The sequence below is a fragment of the Pteronotus mesoamericanus genome, unplaced genomic scaffold, assembly GCF_021234165.1.
Source record: "Pteronotus mesoamericanus isolate MK-2021 breed Mesoamerican mustached bat unplaced genomic scaffold, CSHL_Meso_final contig_203, whole genome shotgun sequence".
Lineage (NCBI taxonomy): Eukaryota > Metazoa > Chordata > Mammalia > Chiroptera > Mormoopidae > Pteronotus > Pteronotus mesoamericanus.
The window spans coordinates 396,388-422,289 of NW_026555087.1; the positions used below are offsets into that span (position 1 = coordinate 396,388).

At 62.1% G+C, this 25,902-nt stretch overlaps 1 protein-coding gene across 2 annotated transcripts in view; it reads left to right on the plus strand.

The window, feature by feature from the left end:
- Positions 1-25,631, plus strand: part of HDLBP (high density lipoprotein binding protein) — a 56,490-nt gene extending 30,859 nt beyond the window's left edge. For both annotated transcript variants that reach the window (XM_054570409.1, XM_054570410.1), the window contains exons 6-28: positions 4,388-4,594; positions 4,692-4,907; positions 5,399-5,605; positions 5,726-5,833; positions 6,711-6,815; positions 7,064-7,142; positions 8,935-9,074; positions 10,161-10,265; positions 10,389-10,502; positions 11,332-11,418; positions 11,580-11,711; positions 15,046-15,264; positions 17,330-17,551; positions 17,642-17,860; positions 18,623-18,761; positions 20,198-20,325; positions 21,002-21,106; positions 21,367-21,501; positions 22,428-22,571; positions 24,229-24,414; positions 24,699-24,815; positions 24,927-25,055; positions 25,172-25,631. In XM_054570409.1, the coding sequence (XP_054426384.1) occupies positions 4,388-4,594; positions 4,692-4,907; positions 5,399-5,605; positions 5,726-5,833; positions 6,711-6,815; positions 7,064-7,142; positions 8,935-9,074; positions 10,161-10,265; positions 10,389-10,502; positions 11,332-11,418; positions 11,580-11,711; positions 15,046-15,264; positions 17,330-17,551; positions 17,642-17,860; positions 18,623-18,761; positions 20,198-20,325; positions 21,002-21,106; positions 21,367-21,501; positions 22,428-22,571; positions 24,229-24,414; positions 24,699-24,815; positions 24,927-25,055; positions 25,172-25,258 (3,330 nt within the window). In that variant the 3' untranslated portion in view covers positions 25,259-25,631. The remainder of the gene's footprint in view (positions 1-4,387; positions 4,595-4,691; positions 4,908-5,398; positions 5,606-5,725; positions 5,834-6,710; positions 6,816-7,063; positions 7,143-8,934; positions 9,075-10,160; positions 10,266-10,388; positions 10,503-11,331; positions 11,419-11,579; positions 11,712-15,045; positions 15,265-17,329; positions 17,552-17,641; positions 17,861-18,622; positions 18,762-20,197; positions 20,326-21,001; positions 21,107-21,366; positions 21,502-22,427; positions 22,572-24,228; positions 24,415-24,698; positions 24,816-24,926; positions 25,056-25,171) is intronic.
- The last annotated feature ends 271 nt before the right edge of the window (positions 25,632-25,902 follow it).

The window sequence follows — 25,902 nt, forward strand, 5'->3', positions numbered from 1 at the left end:
GGCAGATTCGTAGTTCAGAGGTGGGCGAGCAACATTCCGAGCTTCCTGGCATATTTAGTGAAAAACCACTAACTCAGTTGTGGAACTGGGACACCTCCCATTTGTGCTCTCGGCGTGAAGGAGCCAGAGGGAAGTTGAAGGCCATCCCAGAGTGTGAGGCACAGAACAGGAGCTGCAAGTGAGGTGCGGTAGCAAGGGCGCGGGGTGGGGGGCGCAGGGCCAGGTGCAGGTGAGGCTGAAGCGGGGTGTGCCCGTGCCGGTTAAGTTCCTGGCCCAGATGTGGGAGATGACAAGTTCAAATTGTGTGGGTTTTTAAACCAGTTTTAAGGCCATGAACAGTCTGATACCAATACTGGAATTCATTTGGAAACCATACGAGCGAGTAAGTGACGCTGTGGTGCCTTCCTCAGGTCCTCGTGGCAGACCACACTCTCGCAGGTTGAGCGAGGGCCGGGTGCCTCCCCTCCCGGCTGCCGCCCAGCAGTGCAGGCGCAGTGGGCCGCGCTGGCACCCGGCGTGTTGAGGACGGGGTCCTGGTGCAGGAGGGCGCCCTGGCTCGGCCACATGGGCCGTGGGGCAGTCCTGAACCCCGCGAGCCTTGGCCTCGGCCTCGGGGAATTAAACCATTAAGTGCAGGAAATGGGAAGTGTTGTGTGTGAATTGCTTCCCGTGGTGGCTGCTGTGGGGCCGCGTGGGACCAGTGCACCAGGATGTGACCTCTCAGACTTCTGCTGTTGTCGGTCGTTGGTGTTTGAATATTTTGTGATTGAGTCCTCGGAGAGGGGACACCTGGAAAGTATTCGTCCCTGGTCCCCCTCCCCCACCCAGTTACATTAAAGCAAATCCCAGACACATATTCACCTATAATTCATCCAGCGTGGTGTAACTCACTTTGTAAAACTAATAGTAATTTCTTAACATACCCTGTTCCACGCAGTCTGTATGTGGACTTCCCTCGTGGGGTGGTCAGGTCACTGCCCACCCGCGCCTGCCCACTGTGTGCCTGGCGGGCCACAAGCCCTTCTGTTCCTTAGCAGTGACCCCCCCGCCTTCTGAATGGCTTTGGACTTGGGGGCAAGCACGTGTCCATCGTTACTTCCTGTGAACTGGGGGGAAGGGCGGGCCAGGGCCTTGGTCACTCACGTTCCCCTTGTTTGTTGGGAGAGAGCTCGTGGACAGTGCTGTGGGCTTGGCACTGATGCCAAGATTGCCCACTCTTCAGCCAAGCCGGTCAGCCTGGGCTGAGCCCCGCCTCCCGCCCCCGTGCCCGCAGGTGGTCTGTGGGGAAGGGCTGTCCTCTGGCCGATGGAGTGGGAAGGGCGGGACAGGTAAAGGGCCCTTTTCCCTCCCTCTTCACTGGAGACTGAACTGGCCCTCCCGCACCTTCACTGGTGATCCAGAGCCGCCTTCCTCTCGTCGGGACTTCTGGGTGTTTATCAGTGGTTCTCCATTCTCAGCCAGCGGCTGGGCCCCTCCCAGTTGGCTCCCTGTAGCTTTCTGGCAGGACCATCCGCCTCCATTCACTTCTTGATTTCTAACACAGACCTGTCGACGGACCTTGACTGGCTATGTCCTTCCGCTGACCTGAAGTCTGATTGTCCAAGAATTCTCACCATTAGTACTGGGAGGTTGCTTGAGTCGAGGGTGATCCTTCTAATTAAGGTGGAGGGCTGTGGACTTCGAGATCACTTGAAGTCACTCTTCGCTCTGTTTTGGTCAGGCTGTCATCGTGGTGGGTAGTTGGGCTCATCTGCTTTAGTGTGTTCGCCACTTTTGAAAGCCCCTGGCACACTGGGTGCTGGCAGCGTCAGGGCTGAGGGGCCGGGCACAGCCAGAGCCGGCCCCTGGGTCCCCGGGCCCTGCTCCTGCCCGCCCTGCTGCCGGCGTTCCTGGCCTTGGGGCCTCCGTCTGGTCGGGGTTGGGGAAGAGCAGCAGGAGGGAGCTTGCCACAGACCCTGTCCGGCCCCTGCTGGCCCCTGCCTGTTCCCCCAAGGTGTCTGCGTCAGCGCGGAGCGGCGTCCTCACCCCAAGGCCTGCGTGGGACCAGTGCGCCGGGATGCGCCCGGGCCCTGAGGCGGCTTCCCGGCCCCTAGCAGGGGCCGTGGCACAGGGGAGACCTCGTGCCCAGGCAGTTTCCTGTCTTGCCCAGCATGTCTCAGGCTAGGCTTCCTGGAAGCGAGGCGGCCGGGCCAGCAGGTGACGGCAGGTGTGATTGTGCCGTGACAGGCAGGTCCCCGCCGTGGCCCTGCTGGGCCCAGCCAGCACGCGGTGTTTGGCCCGAAAGGCAGCCAAGGAAGCTCTGGTTTGCATCGTTTGGATGGGCAGGACTGAGTTTCTTTTCCTCCTCTTTTCTCTGGGTGTCCTGCTTTCTCGCCCTTTTCTGTCAAGTTAAAGCTGCCCATCTTGCTCAATATGTTAAGGCTGCTATAACCTCTTCTCAGTCATATATTACAAATAATGTTTCCCAGTTTGCCATTTGTGTTTGATCCTGTCTTCCACTCTGTGAAAGTGTATTAATGTGCAGGCAGTCTCACTGAACACTTCTTTATTTTGGTCACTGTTACGGAAGTATTTTTTCACGTCGGGCTCTGTAGGAGTGTTTGTTCCTGTTTTCTCTGGTGCACGTCAGGGTGTTCTTACACCCCAACTCTTGCCCACGGGGGTCCACGGTGTTCACCGAGTTCACCGTGAACAGCGCGGGGCCACGTGCGGTCTCACCCCATCCCACGTGGCTCTCAGGTTGTCAGCACCATTTTTAAAGGAACCTCCCGTCCCCCACCGACCCGAGTGACCGTCTCTGTCGCACGCTGGACGCCCTTCCTGGGCTTTCCCGCCGAGCCCGATGCCCCTGCGCGCGGTGCTGGCGACCCCTCCCTGGCTGCCCTTCAAGGCTGTCCTGTGTTTGGTGTTCCTCCTTGTTTTACACACAAACTTTATAATCAGCTCTGCGCACAGTTGCATTAGGCCTTGTGAGGGATGTTTTCTTATTTCTCACGCCCACATTCCACCTTTTTTTGCTGGCTTGGCCTCCAGCCTCTTTGCGGTCTTTCCCTTTATTCTGCCTGTTGGATACAAGCGGCCTGTTCCCTCCCATCTTCTGACTTCAGCTGAGTGACAGGGGCTGACTTCTGGGCTCTAGTTCAGCCTCCCCGTCACTGACAGTAAGAAACAATGTAACACAGCAGCAGTTTCCCAGGGTTCCAGGCCGTGGGGACAGGGTCTCCTGCTGTCCAGCCCGTGTCCCCTCCGGTAGGGACACACGCCAGGGGGTCAGGCCCTGCGGGCGGCTGCACTGTGCGCATCCTGTCGTGTCGGAGCCGCGGAGCCGTCCGCGCAGGAGTGGGCCGGTGCGGGTGCGGCTCACTGTGCCCCTCGGGGGCCGGGGCTGATACCCGCTGACTTGTTTTCCTTCACTTTTATCATGGGTGGGTTTAGATCTTGTGGAGATGATCATTTTTTCCCCACAGATTAACAGTGTGATGAATCATGTAAATGGGTTTCCTGGCGTTGAACCGTCTCTGGAACGAACCTCCTGTGGCCGCAGCGTCTCGGCCCGCGGCCCCGTCCCCCTGCCGGCTGGGACGCGCGGCCCCTTCCTGCCGCCCCCGTCACCGTGGCGTTCCTCTCGTCAGCACTCGGTGTTCTGAGTGGGAACCGGCCCTTGGGGAAGCGGGGAGCGGGCCCTGCTCTGACTTTCTGCCGGGACAGTGGTGGGGCCTCCGTGCTTTCCTTCATTTTGGTTTGAAGTTCTCTTACTAGACGGCTGTTTTCTGCACAGGGTTCGAAAGACTGGAAACCTCTGTCTTCTCCCAGGTTTCTCTGCGACCTCGGGAAGCTGGTTGATTTCTGGTAGTTTGACTCATGGAATGAAGGGTTTGGATTATTTCCCTTTTCTTTACTCGGATGAGTTGCCTGTTTTAACTGGTTAGAAAGGAGAGTGAGAAATGTTTATTACCAGACACGGGGCTCGTGTCTGAAAATGATGGCCGGGCGCTCCAGACACCGAAGGTGATCCGGTCACTCAGTGTGTCCCTGCCTTCCTGCCTCGCCCCCAACGTCGTGCTAGAGCCACTGGCCTGGAGAACGTCCCTGTCCTCACCAGGCTGAGGAGAGGCTGGACAGACAATTAGCGCTAAACAATTGTGAGAGGTGGGCGCGCGACCCAGGGCCGTGGGACTCTGTCGCCGTCGAGCTCAGCCTGGCTGGGGGTCAGGGCAGGAGTGCCCCAGGAGGGGGTGCTCAACCTGCAACGGTTGAAGTGGGAAGTGGGGGCAGGCTAGGCAACAGCAGGCGAGAGCGGCGTCCTAGCCAGAGAACATCATGGGAACATGTACGTTTTCAGAGCCCACGAATACCTTTGTTTTCTTTGGTTCTGTACCCGTGGCAGGCCTCAGCAACTGTCGCCATTCCCAAAGAACACCATCGCTTTGTCATTGGCAAAAATGGAGAGAAACTACAAGACTTGGAGCTGAAAACCGCAACCAAAATCCAGATCCCACGCCCAGATGACGCGAGCAACCAGATCAGGATCACCGGCACCAAGGAGGGCATTGAGAAGGCCCGCCACGAAGTGCTGCTCATCTCCGCCGAGCAGGTGAGGCCACTGTGGGCCCGGGGTGCAGGCGGCAGCCGCCCCGGCTTTCCTTAGATCGTGTCCAGAGCCGTGCTCAGCTTTTGTCTTTGGTTTCCAGGACAAACGTGCTGTGGAGAGGCTCGAGGTGGAGAAGGCGTTCCACCCCTTCATCGCCGGGCCTTATAACCGACTGGTCAACGAGATCATGCAGGAGACAGGGACGCGCATCAACATCCCCCCGCCCAGCGTCAGCCGGACAGAAATCGTCTTCACCGGGGAGAAGGAGCAGCTGGCCCAGGCTGTGGCTCGGATCAAGAGGATTTATGAAGAGAAGGTAGCGGTGGGAGGGGTCCCCGGGGGCAGGAGCAGAGAGCGGCCAGGGCCCAGCGCCCCTCCTCGCCTGTCCCTGAAGCGTGGGTCGAGCTCTGTGTGGGGGCTGTCCCGGCTGTTCCCAACCCCCCAACCCCCTGCCTGGGCTGGACGTGCTATTCACAAGTGGCCCCTCTCTGAGGCAGCTGTCAGCTCCAGTGGGTGTTGGTGGCTTCGAGGGCTGAAATGTGTCCCTTAGTTTGGAGGGTGGTCTTGCTGTTTGTAGCTCTTCCAAGTTGCAGTTATCCTCTGAGCTTAACTGAAATTGTCGAGTAATTCTTTGGAGGAGAAAACCCAGCCCTTGATTGGTGGGGTTGCTGTGGACCGGCTGGTCACTGTCTTCCCTTCCAGGGGCCCTGTGTCCTGCACCGTGCCCTTTGGGTGGCAGCGCTTTGTCCCCTGCCCCAGCCCCACCCGTGCCCTGCCCTCTGACACCCTGACGGTGCTCTTGCTTAGAAAAAGAAGACCACGACCATCGCGGTGGAGGTGAAGAAGTCCCAGCACAAGTACGTCATCGGGCCCAAGGGCAACTCCCTGCAGGAGATCCTGGAGAGGACTGGCGTCTCGGTGGAGATCCCGCCCTCTGACAGCGCCTCCGAGACCGTGATACTCCGGGGCGAGCCCGAGAAGCTGGGGCAGGCGCTGACTGAGGTCTACGCCAAGGTAACTGCCCCCAGAGGGAGCCCGGGGGTGGGGCGCCTGCCGGCACCTGAGCCCTGCTGAGCGACCTGGCTCATGGGCCCGGATGCTGCAGACCCACCGGTTTGCCTCCTGGTTCCCCAGGCCAACAGTTTCACTGTCTCCTCCGTCTCGGCCCCTTCCTGGCTTCACCGTTTCATCATCGGCAAGAAGGGGCAGAACCTGGCCAAGATCACCCAGCAGATGCCAAAGGTGAGGAAGCCAGCGGCCCTGCTCTGTCCGGTCGGCTTTGTGTCCTTTGTTGGATCTTCATGCTGGGTTCTCTGTGTGTCCTGTAGGGTGCCTTCAGAGACTGGCACCGTTCTCAAAAATTAGAAGAAGTTTTGTTAAATGTCTCTGTCATTCTTACGGTCTTTTTAACCAGAGAATGTGTTAGGAGGTTAGATGACTATCTCGAGAAATACCTCATTTAGTTAGGGCCTCACAACCCCTAATAGTCATGTCTGTAAGTTCTGAGGCACAGAGTTTGTCCTGGAGGTCTTCTCAGTTTCCCAGAAGAGACAGTAGTTCCCCGGGACTGTGAACAGGGTAGAAAATGCCAGGGAACACACGTTGCATTGTATTCCTGTCCTGCCTGGGCTCCGTTTCCGTTTATTCTGTAGCCATATTGCTTTTAAGATCAAAGGCCTGTTCGCAGCAACGTGCTGACTTCCCAGGGCCAGTCTCCCACGAAGTCACCTCCTTAGCTGGTATGTTATAAACAGGTACAGTGGCCTTGTCGGGGACCGCCGCCGGGCAGCTGTACCTGGGTTACAGTCTGTCCCTGTTAGCTGTTGCGTTCTGCGCGCGGCCAGCCGGGAGAAGGCGCTGTCTGCTGTCAGGCGGCAGTCTCGGTGGCAGGCACGGTGTGAAAGACTTCGCGATTGCTGTTGCTGGTGAAGGAACGATGATTAGACCCCGACACTTAAGACCACAGTCACAGCGCTGCCCTCAGGCCCACCCCGCAGCTTCCCGTGGCATGGCTGTGCACTCATGGGAAGAGCTGGGCTCAGCCGCTGCCCTGGGAAAGCCTGCGGGGTCTCAGAGGCCACTGTGTCCGTCCCCATGGTCCCTTGCTCTGTTGTGGCAGGTTCACATCGAATTCACAGAGGGCGAGGACAAGATCACCCTGGAGGGCCCCACAGAGGACGTGAACATGGCCCAGGAGCAGATCGAGGCCATGGTGAAGGACTTGGTAAGGCGCCCTCGTGTGCAGCGTGACGCACAAGGTTATAGAGGGCCGAGACCGCCGTAAGCCGGCCAGAGCCCTGGAAGGCACGGGGCGAGACCTTGCTGTGAGGAGGGGCCTTTGAAGGGGCCGGAGGGCCGAGCTTGCAGCCGTCCTGGTGGCCGAGCGGCCAGCAAGGGCAGCAGCTGCTGATCCGGCCTGTGGTCCTGGCTGCCCGGCCTCACTCCTTGCGGCCGCACTTTGTGCCCCCACAGATTCACCGCATGGACTACGTGGAGATCAGCATCGACCACAAGTTCCACCGACACCTCATCGGGAAGAGTGGGGCCAACAGTGAGTGAGGCGGCCGGCGTGGGGGTGGGCTGGGCGAGAAGCCACCCGCTGTTTGCCCGGCTGTCTGTGCCCAGGCATTTGGCCTAGAGGCAAATGCGATCAAGCGGGTCCATGCCCTGCATCGCCCACGAGGGCCGTGGTGAAGGCAGCCCCAAGGATGTTGTCTGCCACGTCTCAGCCAGAGCTGCTGGATCCTCACCCCTGACCCTTGAACCTGACTAGATTCATGCCAAGGCCCACAACGCAGGAAGGGAGTCTGTTGGGCAAACAGTAATACGTGACCCCAGGTTCAGTCTTGGCTTTCCCTGTGCCAGGTAGGTAGCACAGGGTGAGACGGCATCAGCGAAGCGCGAGGTGAGCTCGGTGGGAATGCGAGGGTGTTTTGAAACCCGCTTCCTTGCTCAGTTTAACCGCACAGTTGTGCACATCACAGTACTCACCGGATCCAGAAACGATGCTGTCTCACCTTTGGGGGCCATTATACACACCGGGGTCCTGGGTTCCCCAGTCTCCAAGGACCCCCCCATACCCCCAAGCAGGGACGAGCCTCTGCGCATGTGCCCCGCGGCGTTGGCCCTGTGCGGCCATGGGTGTTGAGAGGACTCGTCCGCCTGGCGTCCCGCTGGGAGCCCGCTGTGGCCGCCCTCACTGCACAGGGGCCGCCTGCTGCCCTGTCTCTGGCGATGAGGCTTCTCCAGGGTGTGGGCGCTGTGTCCTGTTCAGAGAAGGTGCCGGAGGAGGGTTTTCCGACTCCCGCTCTTCTGCAAAGACAGCGAAACCCTGGTCTGCGTCCGAGCTGGTGACGGAGCCCCGGGCAGCTGCATGGCCTCCGGGGGTCCTGCGGCCGTCGGTGGGGTGGCCTTCAGTTAGAGGGGCTTCTGATTGTATGTATGTAGGTATGTATGTATGTAGGTATGTATGTGTGTATGTATGCATGTATGTGTGTATGCATTTTAAGAATGAAATTGTTGTGATTTATGGATCCCAAACTTGTCTCCACATTAGAAATACGTGAGATCTTTTAAATGCAGTGGGACCTCACCACCAGCCATAGGTTCTCAGAAACTGTAACATTATGCGCAACAAAATACATGAAGCCGGTTTTACCAGAGGCTAACGGCTTGAACCAGAGTTAGGTCCTACAGCGTATTTTTGGTAACAAAAACATCACCAAACTTCCAAATGAAAAACTAAAACACCTAACCCTTAACGTTGAAAATAAGGTCATTTTCTTTTTACCCACTCTTTCCAGTTCAGGGCCATGGTGGGGCTGCGCCCTGTCCCAGCAGCCCCGGGCGTGAGGCGGGACCCGCCCACCCCCACCCGGGACAGGGCTCCCTTCCCTCGCAGGGCCTCCCACCTCGACAGACACAGGGACAGTGTGACACAGCCTCCCGTCCGGGGCACGTCCTTGGGGTGTGGACAGTCGTGCACGCTCCGCGCAGGCAGTGGCCCTACTGAGAATCCATTTTTTGCCTACTTACCAGTATTATAACAAAAACACGTTGGACGAAAGGAAGCCGTAGTCTGAAGCCCCAGGCAGATTGCTGGCCCGCCAAGGTCCCGGCCCTGCAGCCCCGGCTGCGGCCACGCCAGGCTCTCGAGCAATGCTCTGTGCGTGGCTGGCGCCACAGAGACGGCGCCCGGCTCGTGCTGGAGGATGGGCAGCCTCGCTCTGGGGGCCCTGCTCGTCCTTGTGGGGTAGCTGGCTTGGTTCTTTGGGGCTTTAGCTCAGCCATCCGCGGCCGGTAATAGAGTCTGAGTCCAACACATCTCCTTTTGTGTCCCTAAGTCAACAGAATCAAAGACCAGTACAAGGTGTCTGTGCGCATCCCCCCCGACAGCGAGAAGAGCAGCCTGATCCGCATCGAGGGCGACCCGCAGGGCGTGCAGCAGGCCAAGCGGGAGCTGCTGGAGCTCGCCTCCCGCATGGTGAGCCCTGGGCCGCCGCCGTGGGGGGCTCTCCTGGATTCCTAGAGGCGCCCGGTGACGTGCGCGTGTCTCAGGTGGAGAGTCCCTGGGATGCGGTTACCTGCAAGTGGGAGGGGGCGTGGTGAGCCTCGTTCCCTGCGTCCAGACGAAAGGGTGGCGCTGCCCGGGGCCTGCTGCCGCACACGCCAGAGGCCAGTGCAGAGAACCCTCCAGCAGCGCGTCTCAACCGGGCTGCCTGGGGCTCACCTGGGGCTTCTGAATCCAAATGAGTCCAGCACAGCCTGAGGGCTCAGAGCTTAGCAGGAGCGTGTGCGGACGGTCAGGAAAGCCAAAGCCGGGTAGGACGTCCCCTCGTCAGGGCAGGAGCCAGCCCCAGGGTCAGCGGCCACCCGCCCCTGCCCCCACCCCGGCAGTGCTCAGTCACATCTCACACAGGGCCCACGCCAGGGCCCCAGGCGGGGGCCAGCTTTGGGGCAGGGCTCGTGCGCCCCAGGGCTAAGCCTGGGGCGTCCTGGGTTCTCCCCTTCGTCCGCCAGCTCTCATCCTGTAGCCCAGGGTCCCTTTCTCGGGAGCATCCTGTCACTGGGTTGCTGAACCCCGTTTCTCTGTCGGCTTGACGCCAGCCGGCTCCAGAACCTCCCGAGTTCTTCAACCTGTTCGGGCGGTGGGTGGGCGGCCCCGCCCCGGGCACACCTGCGGGCGCTTTGGCCAGCCCTCTGGAAGAGGCCGAGGGCCACGCAGGGCCAGCGCCCCGCGGTCAGCGCTCTTTCTTAGTGAGGCACGCGGGGCAGTGCTGCGAGCTGCCTTGTGGTGCGGGGGGCCGCTCCCCGCTGTGCGGAGCGCCAGGCCTCCCTCGGGTCCTGGCTCCTGGTGGGGCACAGGCGCCAAGGGAGCCGCTCGGGCGAGGGCGGCCGCTGCAGCCGCCCTCGTGGTTATGGGGCCTGCACTCCGGCCTCCGCAGCACCTTGCTCAGGGGGGTGCCGCCTGCTGGTCAGCGAGGCCTGGGCCTCCAGGGGCCTCCTGCCTGGAGGGGCTGCTCACCTCGCTTGCGATAAATAACTTCGTTCCCTGCAACTGTACGCTCAGGAAAACGAGCGCACCAAGGATCTCATCATCGAGCAGAAATTCCATCGCACGATCATCGGGCAGAAGGGCGAACGGATCCGTGAGATTCGTGACAAGTTCCCAGAGGTACAGTCTCCCGGCAGCCTCCTCTCCCTAACCCCCCCCGAGTGGCCTGGTGGGCGCTGGGGAAGAGGCAGCATTTTAGAATTCTCACCAGTAACAGCTTGATCTCCCGGTGATTCATCTTAGGTTATCATCAACTTCCCAGACCCAGCACAAAAAAGCGACATTGTCCAACTCAGAGGCCCCAAGAACGAGGTGGAAAAGTGCACAAAATACATGCAGAAGATGGTGGCAGATTTGGTAGGGGACTCTCCCCATCCTGTGTCATGTGGCAGAGCCGTGGGGGGGGGGTGTGTGCATCAGGACCCCTGCTCCGGGGAGCACACCAGGGTGCTGGGCGGGTGTGCCGTCTCCGGGATTTGGGACACAGTTGGGATGCCACCTCCCGGTATCTGATGTTTGAACTAGTGGAAATCGTTACAACCTGAGTGTCCATGGAGTTAAAGAGAGGAGAACTCTGTGTCCCATGCCAGGTGGCTTTGTTTCCTTCGGGGTCTTGAGACACCTGGAAATGGAACCAGCCGGTGAGGAGAGAGGCTTGGACGAGCAGCGTTGTGCATGGACTGTTCTTCCCTCAGACTGGGGATGGGAGAGGGCACGTGATGGGGAGGCAGCAGGGGGCCCCGCGCGCTCCCCAGTCACTGGCCAGCTCGCACGTGCCTTGTACCCTCCTAGGGGAAGGGCTGGGGGTCCCCGCGAGCAGCCAGGTCTGTGTGCACTGAGCCCGCTGCTCAGCCTGGAGCCCCGGCCTGTCCGCCCCCAGCTGCTCTTGCCCTGGGTACACTGACACGGGCGCCGGGCCAGGCTCGGGGCTTCCGCCCATGGAGCACACTTCCGACAGGTGGCAGGGTCTGCGGCCGCCAATTCTCACGAGAGGGCGCTTCGCTCTGTCAGCTGTGGGGGGCCAGGGGCGCTGGTTGGTAACAGGCAGCTCACCCATCCTGGTGACAGGCTCCTGGAGGTCAGACAGGAGAGAGAAGCCAGGCGAAGTCTGCTCCGGAGCAGTCTGTGCGCCGCCCCTGGCGCTGTCTAGTTTGGCAGCTAACCCAGCCATCTCTCTTGTTTTTAGGTGGAAAATAGCTATTCAATCTCTGTTCCGATCTTCAAGCAGTTCCACAAGAATATCATTGGGAAAGGAGGCGCCAACATTAAAAAGGTGACCAACCAGCTTGCCCCCCTGATCGTGGCGCTTTCTGTCCTGCCCCCCATAGCCCTGTGCCACGCTGGCTTTAGATTCACAAGAGGAGCCTTGCTTCCTGGCCCGGGGATCCCCAGCTTCTCAGTGGTAGTCTCCTCTCACACCGCCTCTCCTTACAGATTCGTGAAGAGAGCAACACCAAGATTGACCTTCCAGCAGAAAATAGCAACTCAGAGACCATCGTCATCACAGGCAAGAGGGCCAACTGCGAGGCTGCCCGGAGCCGCATCCTGTCCATCCAGAAAGACCTGGTAATGGGGGGCTGGCCAGCTGCGGAGGGGCTCTGGCCTGGGCTTGCGTGCGGGCCGGCGGCCGGGGCCCTGGTGGTGCCTGTGGGGGTCCTGAGTGGTGGTAGCAAATCACGCGCTCGGAAATCTTCATGTTCTGAAGGTGTTGCGGTGGGTTTTTTTTTTTCCTTCAATTTTTGGAAAACAAGCATGTAGGAACTGCACACATTTGAAGTAGGCAGCTGGGGGTGTGGGGCGTATGTGTGTGCCCATGCACGGACCTCCGCGGTCAGGACAGCGAACCCCTCCGTCCCCCGGCAGCGGCCCCGAGCCCCTGCAACACCGCCGTCCCCGTCACCTCCCCTCTGTCCTGCCCAGCCGCCTGCTCTGCTGCAGCCGATGAGCCTGGACCTTGGGGGCTGTCCGCGAGGAGCGTCGGGTCTCCCCTGGGGCCCGGCTGCCTTCACTCTGCGCGGTCGCTCTGCGAGGCATCCACCTCCTCTGGTGTTTCAGTGCTCCGTGTTTTCATTGAGATGTAATGCACGTGGAGCACCAGATACACTGGGGAACAAGGAGTCCCTTACCAGCCGTCAGCACACGGTTACAGAGTGTTTTTCCTGTGAGGAGAACGCGCGCTCTCAGCCGCGCTCGGATAAGCAGCACGGTGTCCGTAGGTGTAGCTGCCGTGCTTGGGCGGCGTCCCCGAACTGACTCTGTAACTGGCAGTTTGCACCGCCTGACCCCCTTTTCCCGTTTTGCACCCCGCCCCCACCTCTGCCAGCAACAGCTCTGTTTTCTGTGTCTCTGAGCTTGGTTGTCTGGCTTTTTTCTTTATTTTTATTGCAGGGTAATATTTCATTGTGTGGATAGAGTATGTGCCTTTTTGTGTGAGCTTTGTAGTTTTTGTGTTGTCTCAAGGGGTTTCTACAATATTTTATCTAAGTTTTTGAATTTATGGGCATAAAACTTTTCATAACAGCCCAACATTATCTTGTTACTGTTTATAACGTCATCTCTCTTGTTCTTAATATGTAACTTGCACCCACATAAGACGATCTCCTTATTACTCCTGGTAATAGTCTTTGCTCTGAAATCTTTTATATTAAAGTGGCTTTCTTATAGGCAGCTTGCTTTTCTATTCAGTGTCATAATCTCTGCTTTTTTTTTTCCTTGTGAGAATTCTTAGGATCTACTCTTTGGTGTAAAAACAAACAAACAGCCCTCACCCAAGGACACGCTCACCCCCCTTAGCGGTCGGGGATAGGGAGGCACAGGGATCGTTTGTGTGAGGTCGTAACGATGGTCCACTTGACCGTCTTTCAGTGGACAGTTCAGCGGCATTGTGTACACTCACGTCAACACCATCCACCGCAAGAGCCTTTTCCTCTTCCCAGACAGAAGCTGTCCTGTAAATCAGTCACGGCGCCCGGCCCCTCCACCCGGCCCTGGCACCTGCGTGCGGTTGCCCTGTGGGGCCGGGCTTTTGTCCCATCTACTCTGTTCTCTTTTGCCGCCTTCTCTTCCGCTGCCGGTGTCTTCAGTTCCTTCTGGTGCCCTGTCTGGCTCGGGAGACGCGTGTGGGCGCGCCTCTGTGGTGGCCTCGGGGTTTGGTGCGCCTCCACCCGCGGCCCGCCCTGTGCGCTGCACCGTGTCTCCCCTTCCCCGTGCTGCCGGTCCCACCGCGCTTTCTTAGCCGTTCTGTTCAAATAGTCAATGATTTCTTAAGGAGGTTTAAGTAATGAGAGAAAATCCCTGTACGTTTACCCACCCAAACATGCTCTCCACGCTCCGTTCCCCCCGCCTGGCTGCCTTCCTGCTGCCCGAGCCGCTGCTGCGCCTCTTCCCAGGTGCGTGTCCGAGGGCCGGGGAGCGGGCCGCCTGCCGGTTCGCTGCTTCTGCGCCGTGGGGGAAGGCAGAGCTTGTAGGAAGGGGGCTCCCAATTTCTCAGGGAATGCCAGGCGGGCGCTCTGTTCTGCGCTCCAGGTGGCATGAGCACGTTCTGTGGCCTCACACCCCGGTTGCTGGTTCCTCCCATGAGATTTTGCTTCCCTGTCACCTCACACACGTTGGTGATGAGACAGCCAGTGGTACCCTTGGCCCTGTTTGGCTGCATGAACTCATCCTGCCTCTAGCCTTTTTTTCCCTTTATCACCAGCTTTGTTGTTTTTTTCTTGTTTCTTTGCTTGGAGTTCATTGAACTTCTTAGATATTTGGGTTTGGAGTTGTCATCAAATTTGGAAAACTTTGGGTCATTGCTTCCTAATAGTTTCTTCGGTCCTCCCTTCCGAGGACGCTAGGGTTAGCGTGACATCATCCTGCCACTCGCTGATGCTGTTTGCTTGGGCGGGGAGGAGAGGTGGTGCTTTTTCTCCATGACTTACTTCCAATTTGTTAATATTCTGCAATGTCTAATCTGTCTGTGACCCCATTTAGTGTATTTTTCGTTTCAGATACTAATCTCGCCTGTGGAAGTTCAATGTGAATGTTTGGTTTTGTTCCTGACACGTTCAGTCTTTCCCTTTGGCTGCCTGATCAAGTGCTGTATAGTGAAAAAGCGTTCGTGTCCTTGGCCTGTCTCTACCCTCTGGGTCATTCCTGGGTGGTTTTTTTTTTGTTTTATCTTCGTTGTGGGTTGTTTTTGCCCGTTTCTTTGCATATCCAGTATTTTTCTTATTAATGCAGACATTATGAAGTCTGTTTTGGTGGATCCTGGTTATTCTTGTGTCCTTGTAAATATCTTTGTGCTTCATTAAGTTACTTTGACACGGCGCGCTCCTTCTTGGACTTGCGAGGCGGGGTTGCGGCTGTGCTTGTCCAGGCCCCGGCGGCCCTGTTTGAGATGAGGCCCTTCGGAGCCCTGCACGGTGGCCCTGGGCGTGGATCTGCCGGGGCTGCGGTCCCGGGCCCTCCAGCTCAGCCGCTGGCCCTTCCCCCAGCCCAGGCAGCCTCCCCGTGTGTCGTCGTGGAAGCAGCTCTGTCCGAGTTCTCTCCATGGCGCTGACCCGCCAGCTCCAGTGCCTGGGCAGGGGCTGCCCTCGCCTGCGCCGGCCTGCGGGGCCTCCACACCGCTGCTCCACGGGAAAGCGCGGTCCGGCCTCTCCTTGCAACTGGAGGCGAGGCCCGGCCCTCAGGGCTTTCACAGGGAGGGCTGATCGCAGCCCTCTGGCCCTCGTCTCCACCGCACGCACCCAGAGGGCTTGAGGGAGCAGCGTGGTTCGAGGTCTGACAGCGTGGCTTCCCTTCTGCACCACGCGGGCCACACGCATGTGCACACACAGCCACACCCACCGTGACTTAACGCTCACGCCTGCCCTTCTTGCCACACAAAACCCAGCTCCCTCGTGCCCTGTGATTGCAGGCCAACATAGCCGAGGTGGAGGTCTCCATCCCCGCCAAGCTGCACAACTCCCTCATCGGCACCAAGGGCCGCCTGATCCGCTCCATCATGGAGGAGTGCGGCGGGGTCCACATCCACTTCCCCGTGGAGGGCTCGGGGAGCGACACCGTTGTCATCAGGGGCCCTTCCTCGGATGTGGAGAAGGCCAAGAGGCAGCTCCTGCACCTGGCGGAGGAGAAGGTGAGTGTCCCCATCCCCTGAGGGGTCCCGGCCTGCCGCCTGCTGGGACGCCCTCTCTTCTGCGTGGAAACTCCAAAAGCCCGTTGCCTGTGGCAGGTCGGCGCATGTCGCGTGCCTTCCCGGCTCTCTGACGTGGCCGTCGCGGACGGGCCTATCCAAGTCAGACGCCCGCGTCCGCCAAGCGGGAGGTCTGTGAGAAGTGCGGTTCCTCTGCCGGGAAGGCCGGTCTCCCTCAGGTGCTCTCGACAGACGCAGCGGTTGTGCGGCTGCTGTCTCAGGAAAGCGCTTGGCCGCCGCAACACCCCCCCGCCCGACGCCGGGCTCCTTGTGGCATCACCTTTGCTTTCCGTCAGAACCTGCCTGCCTGTCCGTCTGCCCCACACGGCGGGAGCGGCGGAGCTCACGGGACACCCGTGCCCCCTGCCGCCTGGGTCTTTGTCAGGCGATCGCTCGGCTGCCCCAGACCCTGCGCCTGTTAGCTGCTGGGGAGAGTCCCGCTCGGGTTTCAATGGGGACTCTGTCAGAGCGAGAGCTCAGGCTAGGGAGACCTGACACCCCAGCAGTTCGGCTCTTCCAGTCTGTCTCTTCCGTTTTTTTAAGGTTTTATTTATTTTTAGAGAGAGGGCAAAGAAGGGAGAGAAGCACCATGTGCATGGATCTGCTGCCTCTCGCACGCCCCCTGTGGGGGGCCTGGCCCTCAACCCAGGAAACTGAACCAGGGGCCTTCCGGTTCGCCACCGGCTTTGAGCCACGGAGCTGCACCGCCGGGGCTTCTCCCGCTGCAGGCCTGGGCCTTCCCTGGGTTCTGCAGGTTTCCGCGCTGCGCCGTGCGTCTGTGGTGTTCGGTTTAGATCTCCCTTGTTTTGTCACTGTCATACGTGGCTCCTTTGAGTTCCATGGAGCAGTGGGCAGGCATGTGTGTGATTTCAGTTTCTTGGCCTTGTTTTCTGTGTCTGGTCTGAAGATCACTGACTCATCCCTCCCTGGATGCTGGCGCGCTGTGTGTAAAATGCTGCCTGTGAGGGGAGAGTGTGTTCCTTCCTTTCCGACCTGTGTGCCCGAGCACCTCGTCTTGCTGAGCTGCAGGGGCCTCCTGGGCGCGGAGGGGCAGGGCGGAGAGCGGGGCCCTGTCGGGGCGAAGGTGTCCCTCCCAGGCCGCGTGGGCTCGGAGTTTTCACTGGGGGCAGGTGCTGGACTTTGTCGGCGCGTCTTCCACTCCCATGGGCACGACCGCGTGTCACGTGCTGTGTGTGAGGTTGATTTTTTCTTAACCGCTTCACATACCTTGAGCTTTTGGGGTGGGCCCGGGTTTGACGTGTTCACTGAATGGGCTCGCCCAGCCCGTCAGCTTCCTGGTGCTGCCGTGGGCGAGGGTCTGCCTGGCGAGCAGCGGCATCCCTGGTGTCCACGGAGTCGGCGCTGGGCAGGTGGCGTGTCCGGGGGTGTGGCTGCACGCCCAGCAGGCCTGCGCTCCTCTCCCGCGCGCCGCCGCTTCCTGCCCAGGGGCCTGAGCCCGTCCACAGGAGCGGGTCCCTCCAGCGGCCCCGCCAGATGGGCGGCTGTTCACAGCGAGGTCCCCACGGCCGGGCCCTTCCTGGGCCCCGGTTCTTGGTGTCAGACGAGGGCCTGGTTGGTGAAGGTCTCTGAGCTCCTGGCTGGGGCGTTGCTGGCTGTGTGTGGGCTCACCCGGAGCCCAGGAGAGGGAGGCCGGGACAAGGGAGCGCTTGCCTGTGTGGGAGGGGTGAGCTGCTGTGCTCGTGGGTGCCCCCTGCACCCCGTGCCCCCAGGCAGCGGTTTGCTCACAGCTGGTAGGTGGGGGGCCTGGGGCTCTGGGTCTGTGCTCTCTGCCCACCTTGGCATCTCCTCCGGCAGCCGAGGGAAGTCCAAGGGTGGCCGGTCCGGGTGGCCGTGTGTTTGTGTGGGGGTGACCTGATCAGCCCCACCGGGGTGTTGGCACAGCGTGGCAGGCTCCAGCCCACCCTCCTGTCCCCTTGGGCCTCTTGTTCACCTGCTCTGGGGGCCGGGCAGGTGGCATCAGGCCGACATGGGCGGGGTGGTTCCGCAGCAAACCAAGAGCTTCACCGTGGACATCCGTGCCAAGCCGGAGTATCACAAGTTCCTCATCGGCAAAGGGGGCGGCAAGATCCGCAGGGTGCGTGACACCACCGGCGCCCGCATCATATTCCCGACCGCAGAGGACAAGGACCAGGACCTGATCACCATCATCGGAAAGGAGGACGCCGTCAGGGAGGCCCAGAAGGAGCTGGAGGCCCTGATCCAGAACCTGGTACGGCCGGCCCTTGGGAGCCACCCGGGCAGCGGGGGCAGAGCGTGGCTGTCGGCCCCTGACTCTCCTCACCCCGTCTCCACGCTGCAGGACAACGTGGTGGAAGAGTGCATGCTGGTGGACCCCAAGCACCACCGCCATTTCGTTATCCGGAGAGGGCAGGTCCTGCGGGAGATCGCCGAGGAGTACGGCGGGGTGATGGTCAGCTTCCCGCGGTCCGGCACACAGAGCGACAGAGTCACCCTCAAGGGTGCCAAGGAGTGCGTGGAGGCGGCCAAGCAGCGCATCCAGGAGATCATCGAGGATCTGGTGGGCACCCGGGGCTCCGTGGGGTCTTTGGCATGGCAGCCACTCTGCGTTGGGGGTGGGGCTGCCCCACATGCCCTGCGGGCCAGCCAGGCCTCTGTGGCAACACGGCCGGAAGGCTGCAGGCCCTGCGGTCTCCATCCCTGCCGGCCCCTCCTGCCGTGGGTGAGTGCTGCCCTTGAGAGGCGGCTCAGCTTTCAGTTGTATGAAAGTGCCATGTGTGCAAGGAGCCAGGCGCTTCCCCTCCTCTGCTCCAGAGGGAAGAAAAGGGGGGCGGCGCAGGCTAGCCCGTGGAGGCGGCGCGGGCGCGGCCGGGTGTGCCAGCCATCCTGGGAAGACTGGCCCTCCTGGCTCCTGGCGCTCCCGTGCTGTGGCCCTAGGTATGCAGTCCCAGCCACGGCAGCCGCAGGTCCCCAGTCTGGGACTAACGTGCCCCTGCGTGCAGGAGGTGGGGGCTCCTTGGGTGTAGAGAGACGGGACGTCCCTGCACTTGGACGCTGGGTGGGAGCCCGCGGCGGAGCAGAGTCTGGTACAGTTGAGGTGTCGAGGCCTCCTTAGACTTTGGTGACATGTTACAGAAAGGCCCCTGCGGCCCTGCTCACACCCCTCCCCCCTTGACCCGATCGGCAGGTGAGTCCTGAGTTCACCTTGGGGAGGGTGGTGTCTATGCGCGTGGGCGCAGCTGCAGAGGACGGCGGTATGGACGCAAATCAACCAGGAGCGCTTAATCCTTCCCTTAGTTTGTTCCTTCTTTTGTCCCCCCAGGAAGCCCAGGTGACCATAGAGTGTGCCATACCCCAGAAGTTCCACCGCTCCGTCATGGGCCCCAAGGGTTCCAGAATCCAGCAGATCACCCGGGACTATAACGTCCAGATTAAATTCCCAGACCGAGAGGAGAGCCCAGGTACGTCCCTGGTCTCCAGGTAGGGAGCTCTGTGCTGGGTGGGAGGCAGCAGAGAGGCAAGGGCCGGTGGCTGTCACGTGTCCCTGCGAAGCTGTCTTGCCGGGTCCTGGACACCATCAGCGTCCCGGGGGCTTCCAGAGCTCCCAGGCTGCGGCAGGGCAACGAGGTGCCCCTCGGGTTCGCTAGGGGCCTGCAGCCAGCAGCAAGGCCCGAGGGGAGTGCCCCGCAGCCCCACGTGCAGGCTGAGCGTGTCAGGTCCCCTGGCCCTCACGGGTCCACCCAGCCCAGCCCCCACCCCCTTCCCGGCCTCCTCGTGGGGCTGGCAGCTGCAGAAGGGGGCACAGCCCCTGGCCCACCGAGGATGCCACTGGGCACCGGCTGTCCTTCTGGAACGGCTGCCACCTGGTTCTGCCTGATGTCCCCAGGGGCAGGCTGGGGTGGGGAGGTGGCCCCTGAGTGGAACCGGCCTCTGCCGCAGACCTGGCTTCGTGAGTCCTGTGAGCTCCTTGCGCTGTCCCAGAGGGCGCGCCTGCGTGGACCGGGCCTCGTGGGCCTGCCGGGCGCGTGGGGACTGGTTCGTGTGCGCTGGCCTCCGTGGGCTCGCCGTGGCCTCGGGGTGCCTGCTTTTCTCGGACTACAGGTCATTTTGGGTAGAAGACTAGTTAGACCGTACCATGTCATATTTATGTTTCACACTTGAGTATTTCTTAATTTTGATGTAATTTCATAGTTAAGGAAAAGCTGCACAAGCAGAATAAAGATAGATCCTGGGCACTCGCTCTCCCCACCTCCCCGTCTTCCTCACCCTCCCCCCCCTCCCCTTCACACACACATGTGTGCACACACGTGCCCTGCTGCTCCCTGAGCCAGTGGAGTGTGGCTTTCATGCCTGCCCTATCTCCCTGGTGGCTGTTTCCCGGGAGTGAGGAAGCGCGCCTGTCAGTTGCGCTGGCCCTGGCGCATGTGTGCAGACCCGGAGCCCGGCCTGTGTGGTGCAGCTGCGGGTCCGTGGTCGGCCTTTGGACGTCCCCGTTGTGGAGGCGGGAGCGCAAAGCTCCGGGTGGCCCTGCCCGCTCGCTTTTTCCCAGTGTCGTAGGGCCTCCAGGCTCGGTCCTGCACCGGGGTGTTGTGTGGGGGTGTGGGGAGTGCCCAGAGGGTCCCACGGGCGCCCCCGCCACCGCCACCGCCACCGCTTCCACGTCCTGGCTCAGGCCCATTTCCCAGGCGCCTTCTTCCTGGCAGAAGCAGCTGGAGCAGCCTCAGCTGGTCCCTCCATCTCTCTCGAGCCCCTCCCCGCTGCTCCCTCCCGGCACCAGCCCCGGGGCTGTGGGGGCATCATCCTCCCCTCTCAGACGTTCCTCCTGCCACCGGCTCCCGCACCTCGCAGGTAAGGCTGTGCCGCTGAGGCCTGTGTGACCCGGCCCTCTCCTCACCAGCTGTCCAGGAGAACGGTGAGGACGCTGGGGAGGGGAGAGAGGCCGACCCGGGCTCCCCCAGGCGGTGTGACATCATCACCATCTCTGGCCGCAAGGAGAAGTGTGAGGCTGCCAAGGAAGCCCTCGAGGTGGGTGCGGTGCCCCCATCCCCCTGTTCCTGGGCGGAGGGGCCCGCCTTGGGCCTGCAGGCGAGGCCGTGGGGAGCGCAGCAGTGGGTCTCAGTGTCCCCCTGTTAAAGGAAGGTGTTCCGACTGTCGGGCTTGAGGACGAGCCGTTTCTGCAGGGCACCCTCTCCGGCACCACCTCGGAGCGGGGCGTGCAGTGTGCGGAGTCGCCCCTGCGCTGGGCAGAGTCAGGCGGGAAGCAGCCCTCCCACATCCGGGGACCGGTGCTGTGGAGGCAGCCGGGAGCGGGGGTGGTCCCGGGCGCGCCCCCACGATCCGCAGGGCTGGGGCCGCAGTCCGCTCCTGGCCTGAGGGAGGCTGGCGGGGCGGCCTCGGTCTGAGCCGGGTCTCAAGGTCCGTTTCTGCTGGGTTTGCTTTCCTTTGACAAGGGGCCTCCTGCTGGCAAGAGCGGAGGCTCGGGGCCGGGGTCTGGCGGATGCTCTGCCAGCACCAACCCCAGCGCCGGACCCCGTGTCCTTTTGCTGTGTCTTCTCGGGTTCGCGGTGGCCGTCTCAGTGCAGGTGGACAGCGGGGCGGGTCCCGGGTGTGCCCTGGAGCTCTCCCCGCGAAGCCCTGCGCCGAGCCCACGGGGTCACTCTGCTCACGGCTCTCGGGCCTGACACCGGTCCTCCCCCCGCAGGCGCTGGTTCCTGTCACTGTTGAAGTGGGGGTGCCCTTTGACCTTCACCGCTACATCATTGGGCAGAAGGGCAGCGGGATCCGCAAGATGATGGACGAATTCGAGGTGAGCGGTGCCCCTGGAGCCCGGATGAGGGGCCGGCTGTCCCCGGGGCTGTCGCTCCCCCGCAGAAGGTGCCCTTCCCCTGCTCTTTGCCATCGAGCGCTACGCCGCCTGCCCTCCTCCTCCCCAGCCTGCGGGCTTGTCCCTGGCACGTGTGACGGGCAGGCAGACCACGACCCCCAGGCTTGCCGTCGGCGGGAGCAGACAGACGCGTTCCTGTCCCGGGGGCCCCACGTCCACCCAGTCTGCTCCCGTCTCCCCAGGTGAACATCCACGTCCCCGCACCGGAGCTGCAGTCTGACATCATCGCCATCACAGGCCTCGCTGCCAATCTGGACCGGGCCAAGGCCGGGCTCTTGGAGCGCGTGCGGGAGCTGCGGGCAGAGCAGGAGGACCGGGTGAGCGCCGGGTCGGGCCGGGGCACGGGCACTTCCTCCCCGGCTGCGGTCCTCAGCCCTGTGGCACGAGCCTCGCCCGGGGCTCCTGCGGCCCTGGTCGCCCTGGGACAGGGAGCCTATGAGGCTGGAGGCAGGCGGCGGCGCGGTGCTGGAGCGCGGCCGTCCACTCCCGTGAGACGGCCACAGCTCGCGTCCGCGTCTGCTAGCAGAGTCCCCACGTGGACCTGGAGGTGCGGCAGGGCCCGGGGGCCAAGGAGCTGCTGCCCAGAGAGACCCTGGGCCCCGGGTGGGCTGCTCTGGGTCCCGGGGCTCCCCCGCTCCGCAGTGTCCCTGCCGTTGCGTGGGAACAACCGCCCATCCGCCTGTTAGGGAGCCGGCCTCTGGGGACCACAAGGGGGAGCGCGTGGCGGGTGGGGCCTGGGCCCTGGGAGCGGGGTTGCGGGCTGTGTGGCACACGGGCTCTTCCTGAGGGCGGCACGACTGGGCTCAGACGTCCCGTAGGGTTGCGGCGGCCGTTGTCTCTGCCGAGGCCCTGATTTTGGGGGTCCGTCCTCAGACCAGGTCTCTGGCCCCACACATCTGAGGCTGTGTCCCTTAGCACTTCGATTCTCTCTTCCTTTTGGCCTTTTTAATGCCCCTACTTTTCCACAAGTTAGGGGCCTATGGCCCCACTTGTTGCCGTCTGTTCAGGTCCTTTGCTGAGGGAACCACGGCCCTGGCTGTGTGGGGCGAAGGCCTCTGGCCCTCGCCACTGGCTGGCGGTGGGACGCAGCACCGAGGCGCACGGAGAAGCCGCAGCCCGCTGGCGTTGCTGTGGGAATGGCGGGCCCCCTCCAGCTTCGGGGCAGAGTGAGGGCACGTGCAGGGTAGCGCAGGGCTCCAGGCCCCGCCCTTTGCCTCATCCTTCCCCCGTGTGTCATTGGCAGGCTCTCCGGAGCTTTAAGCTGAGTGTGACTGTCGACCCCAAATACCATCCCAAAATCATCGGGAGGAAGGGGGCAGTGATCACACAAATCCGCTTGGAGCACGACGTGAACATCCAGTTTCCTGACAAAGATGATGGGAACCAGGTAAGACAGACGCTCAGGTCGGACACCATGTTGGAACCCATTGAGGGCGGTTGGCCTCCCAGTGGCCTGTGTCCTCGGCTGGGCACAGGGGCCAGGCAGGCAGGGGGTGCCTGGCTGGGCAGTGAGAGAGCAGGGTCTCGAGCGGAAAATCTCTGAGGATGGAGTTTGGCTCACGTTTGGGCCCCGTCTCGGCGTGTGCCAGCTGGATGAGGCTTCCCTGCGACGGCTGCATCGCTGTGGCTCCCCGGGGGAGGGTCCTCCCGTGGCTGTCTGCACCGAGGAAGCCCTGCAGGAAGCCCTCCACCTGCACAGCATGTGGTCCCTCCAGGCCCCGCCCGCCCAGCCGCACCCTTGCCGCCTCTCCCTGTGGCTCAGCCTGGGGCAGGGGGGCGGTGCGCCCGCTCTGCGGGCCTCGCGTGGAGTGGGAGCCCCGTCTTTGCCCGGGTCTCCTGTGCTCTTTGCCACGTGGCAGGGCACCCAGAAATGGTGGCCTGGAACCTTCCGGCCAGCAAACTCCAGCAGTCCTGTGCCGACGGGCCCCGCCGTGCCTTTCCAGCCCACGTCCGGGGGTCGCTGCGGGCCTCCGGCCTGTGTCTGTCCCAGCCTTCGCCTCCAGGGTCCTCGTTCAGAGAGTGAGGCAGGCCTGCAGGCGCTGCCCGCAGCCCCCTCGGCTCCCACCCTGGGCCTGCCCCAGGGCGGCCTGGGACAGAGGCCTGCTCTCCTGTGTCTAAGGGCTGTGTTCGTACTGCTGTTCATTTTCTCATTTTTGACTTGATCTTTAATTACTTTGATCTTAAGCACTGAGATCTCTCCAGCCTCTCGCCTTCACTGCCCTTTACTTCCGATACGATTACTGCGTTTTTGCGTCACCATTTCGTGTTTGGACTGTTACCGTCCCATAAACCGAGTAGGGTCAGGCAGCCACGTCTCTGTGCACAGCGTTTCCTGTGGGAACAATCTCTGTTTGCCAGTTGTGTTCTGTGCTTGGCGCTGCCTCAGCAGCTGGTGGAGGCCTCCGGGTGCCACTGGGCAGGGCTCCCCACCCCCTGCCCTGCGTCCACGTCGCCTGGACTCCTGGGGCTTCTCTTGCTCTTCCAGGTGTTTCTTCTTCCGTGCCTTTCACGCTGTGTTCTGTTCCTCGTGTGTGTGCGCGCTTGCAGTATCTCCCGTCCCTCAGGATGGGGGTTGAGGTTACTATTTGTTTTCCAGTTTTCTCTCTGTGCTTTGAACCATCCGTTCGCTCACTCTTTACCAACTCGGTGCCCTCGCTTGTATGTGCGTGGTAGGAGGGCGGCCCTGGGCGGGGCACTGCAGGCGTGCATTGCCGGCCACGCGCTCTAGCACCCTTCCAGGCTGGTCCGTCTCCGTAGAGGGCCCCACAGATGAGGGCCCCAGGGACCCTGCACCTGCCGGGGCCCTTGCGTCGTCCTTTAGGCAGGTGCTCTCTCTCTTCCTGGGGGTCACTGTCTCTTGGGTGAGGTTTGGGAGGGATCTGGTTCACCTGCTGTCTTTCCACCTTCTTCCTCCCCTGAGTGGATCGGTGCGTCCCCTCGGGCTGTGTGCGGTCCCCCTCCCTCGGTCCTGCCAACACTCCCAAGCCCTTGCGCGCCCTCCTAGTCCGGGTCTGGGCGCCCTCTCCTGACGGGCGCTCTCTCAGCCGCAGGACCAGATCACCATCACAGGGTACGAGAAGAACACCGAGGCCGCCCGGGACGCCATACTGAAAATCGTGGGCGAGCTCGAACAGATGGTTTCTGAGGACGTCCCGCTAGACCACCGCGTCCACGCCCGCATCATTGGTGCCCGCGGCAAAGCCATTCGCAAAATCATGGACGAGTTCAAGGTGCGTCCCCAGCCCCGGCGTGAGATGCGGGTGTTGGTCCCGGAAGCGCTGTGGGGGAGACAGGTGCGCTGCCCGCAGGCAGAGGGGCCCCGGGACCTGGGCCTCAGCCTTCCTGCCGAGGCTGCGGGCAGGGCAGACCTCCCCGGTGCCCAGTGCTCCCACAGTGCCCACTGCGGTGACGGGGCCCCGTGGAACCAGGAGCTTGCGTTCCCATCAGCCCCGCGTGGGAAGCCCTGGAAACGGCTGTGCTCGGCCGCCTCAGCCACTGCGCGCGCTCCTTCCAGGTGGACATTCGCTTCCCGCAGAGCGGGGCCCCGGACCCCAACTGCGTTACTGTGACGGGGCTCCCGGAGAACGTGGAGGAGGCCATCGACCACATCCTGAACCTGGAGGAGGAATACGTGAGTCCTGGGGCCCCGGGGGGTCCTGTGCTGGGGTTCTCAGATGCCGGCCAGGGGCGGGTGCCCTGGCGCCACTGGGTGACCCGCACCTCCCCGCTCCCGTGCCCACAGCTGGCTGACGTGGTGGACAGCGAGGTGCTGCAGGTGTACATGAAGCCCCCGGCCCACGAGGAGTCCAAGGCGCCATCCAAGGGCTTTGTGGTGCGGGACGCGCCCTGGACCACCAACAGCAGCGAGAAGGTCAGGTGGCACCCACCTCCGGGGCCCCTCGCGGGGCCAGGCCTGAGGGTGGAACTGCGTCGGAGCCGCCTGGCGATGGCTCACCTAGTGAGGCTGTGCTCTCTCCGTCCCCACAGGCTCCGGATATGAGCAGCTCGGAGGAATTCCCCAGCTTCGGGGCTCAGGTGGCCCCCAAGACCCTCCCTTGGGGCCCCAAACGATAATGATGAGGAAGTGGAAACCTCTCCAGCCTGCTGACCCGAACGCCACCACACAGCGGTTTGTTTCGATCTGATCCAGCAGCTGGACCCTCCGTAAATTGTTGACGCTCCCCCTCCCCGAGGTCCCGCAGGGAAGCTGGGCGCCCGGCACTGTGTGCTGCCGGTCCCCAGGCCTGGCCAGGCCCGGTGCGCGCTCAGGATCTGCCCGACGCCGCCAGCTGCGGGCCGGCTCTCCGTGGTTCAGACACTAACAGAGGCAGTTGGACGTCTCACCGGCATGTCAGCAAGGCCCCGGCCCGCGGAGTGCTGCACAGCTGGGGCCGCGCCCACTTCCTGTGTCGTGACCTCAGGAAATAAATTCCTTAACTTTAGAAAAGCCAAACGTTTGCCCTCGTCCTTTCCCAGCTGCCTGCCTCCCCTACCCCCCCACCCCGCCTGCCGTCCAGCCTCTGTCGACTGCAGTTGCCGCCTTCCCGCTGCCACGGCCTGTTCAGCCCCGTCCGCAGGGTGGGCGGAGGCCCAGGGTACACGGGGGGCACCGGGCCCCGAGGGGCCCGGGCACCAGGGTCCCCTCCTGTCCTGCACCACAGGCACTGGGGAGCCAGCAAGGCCTGCCGGCAAGGCTGCACGTCTGCCCCTGGTCTGGT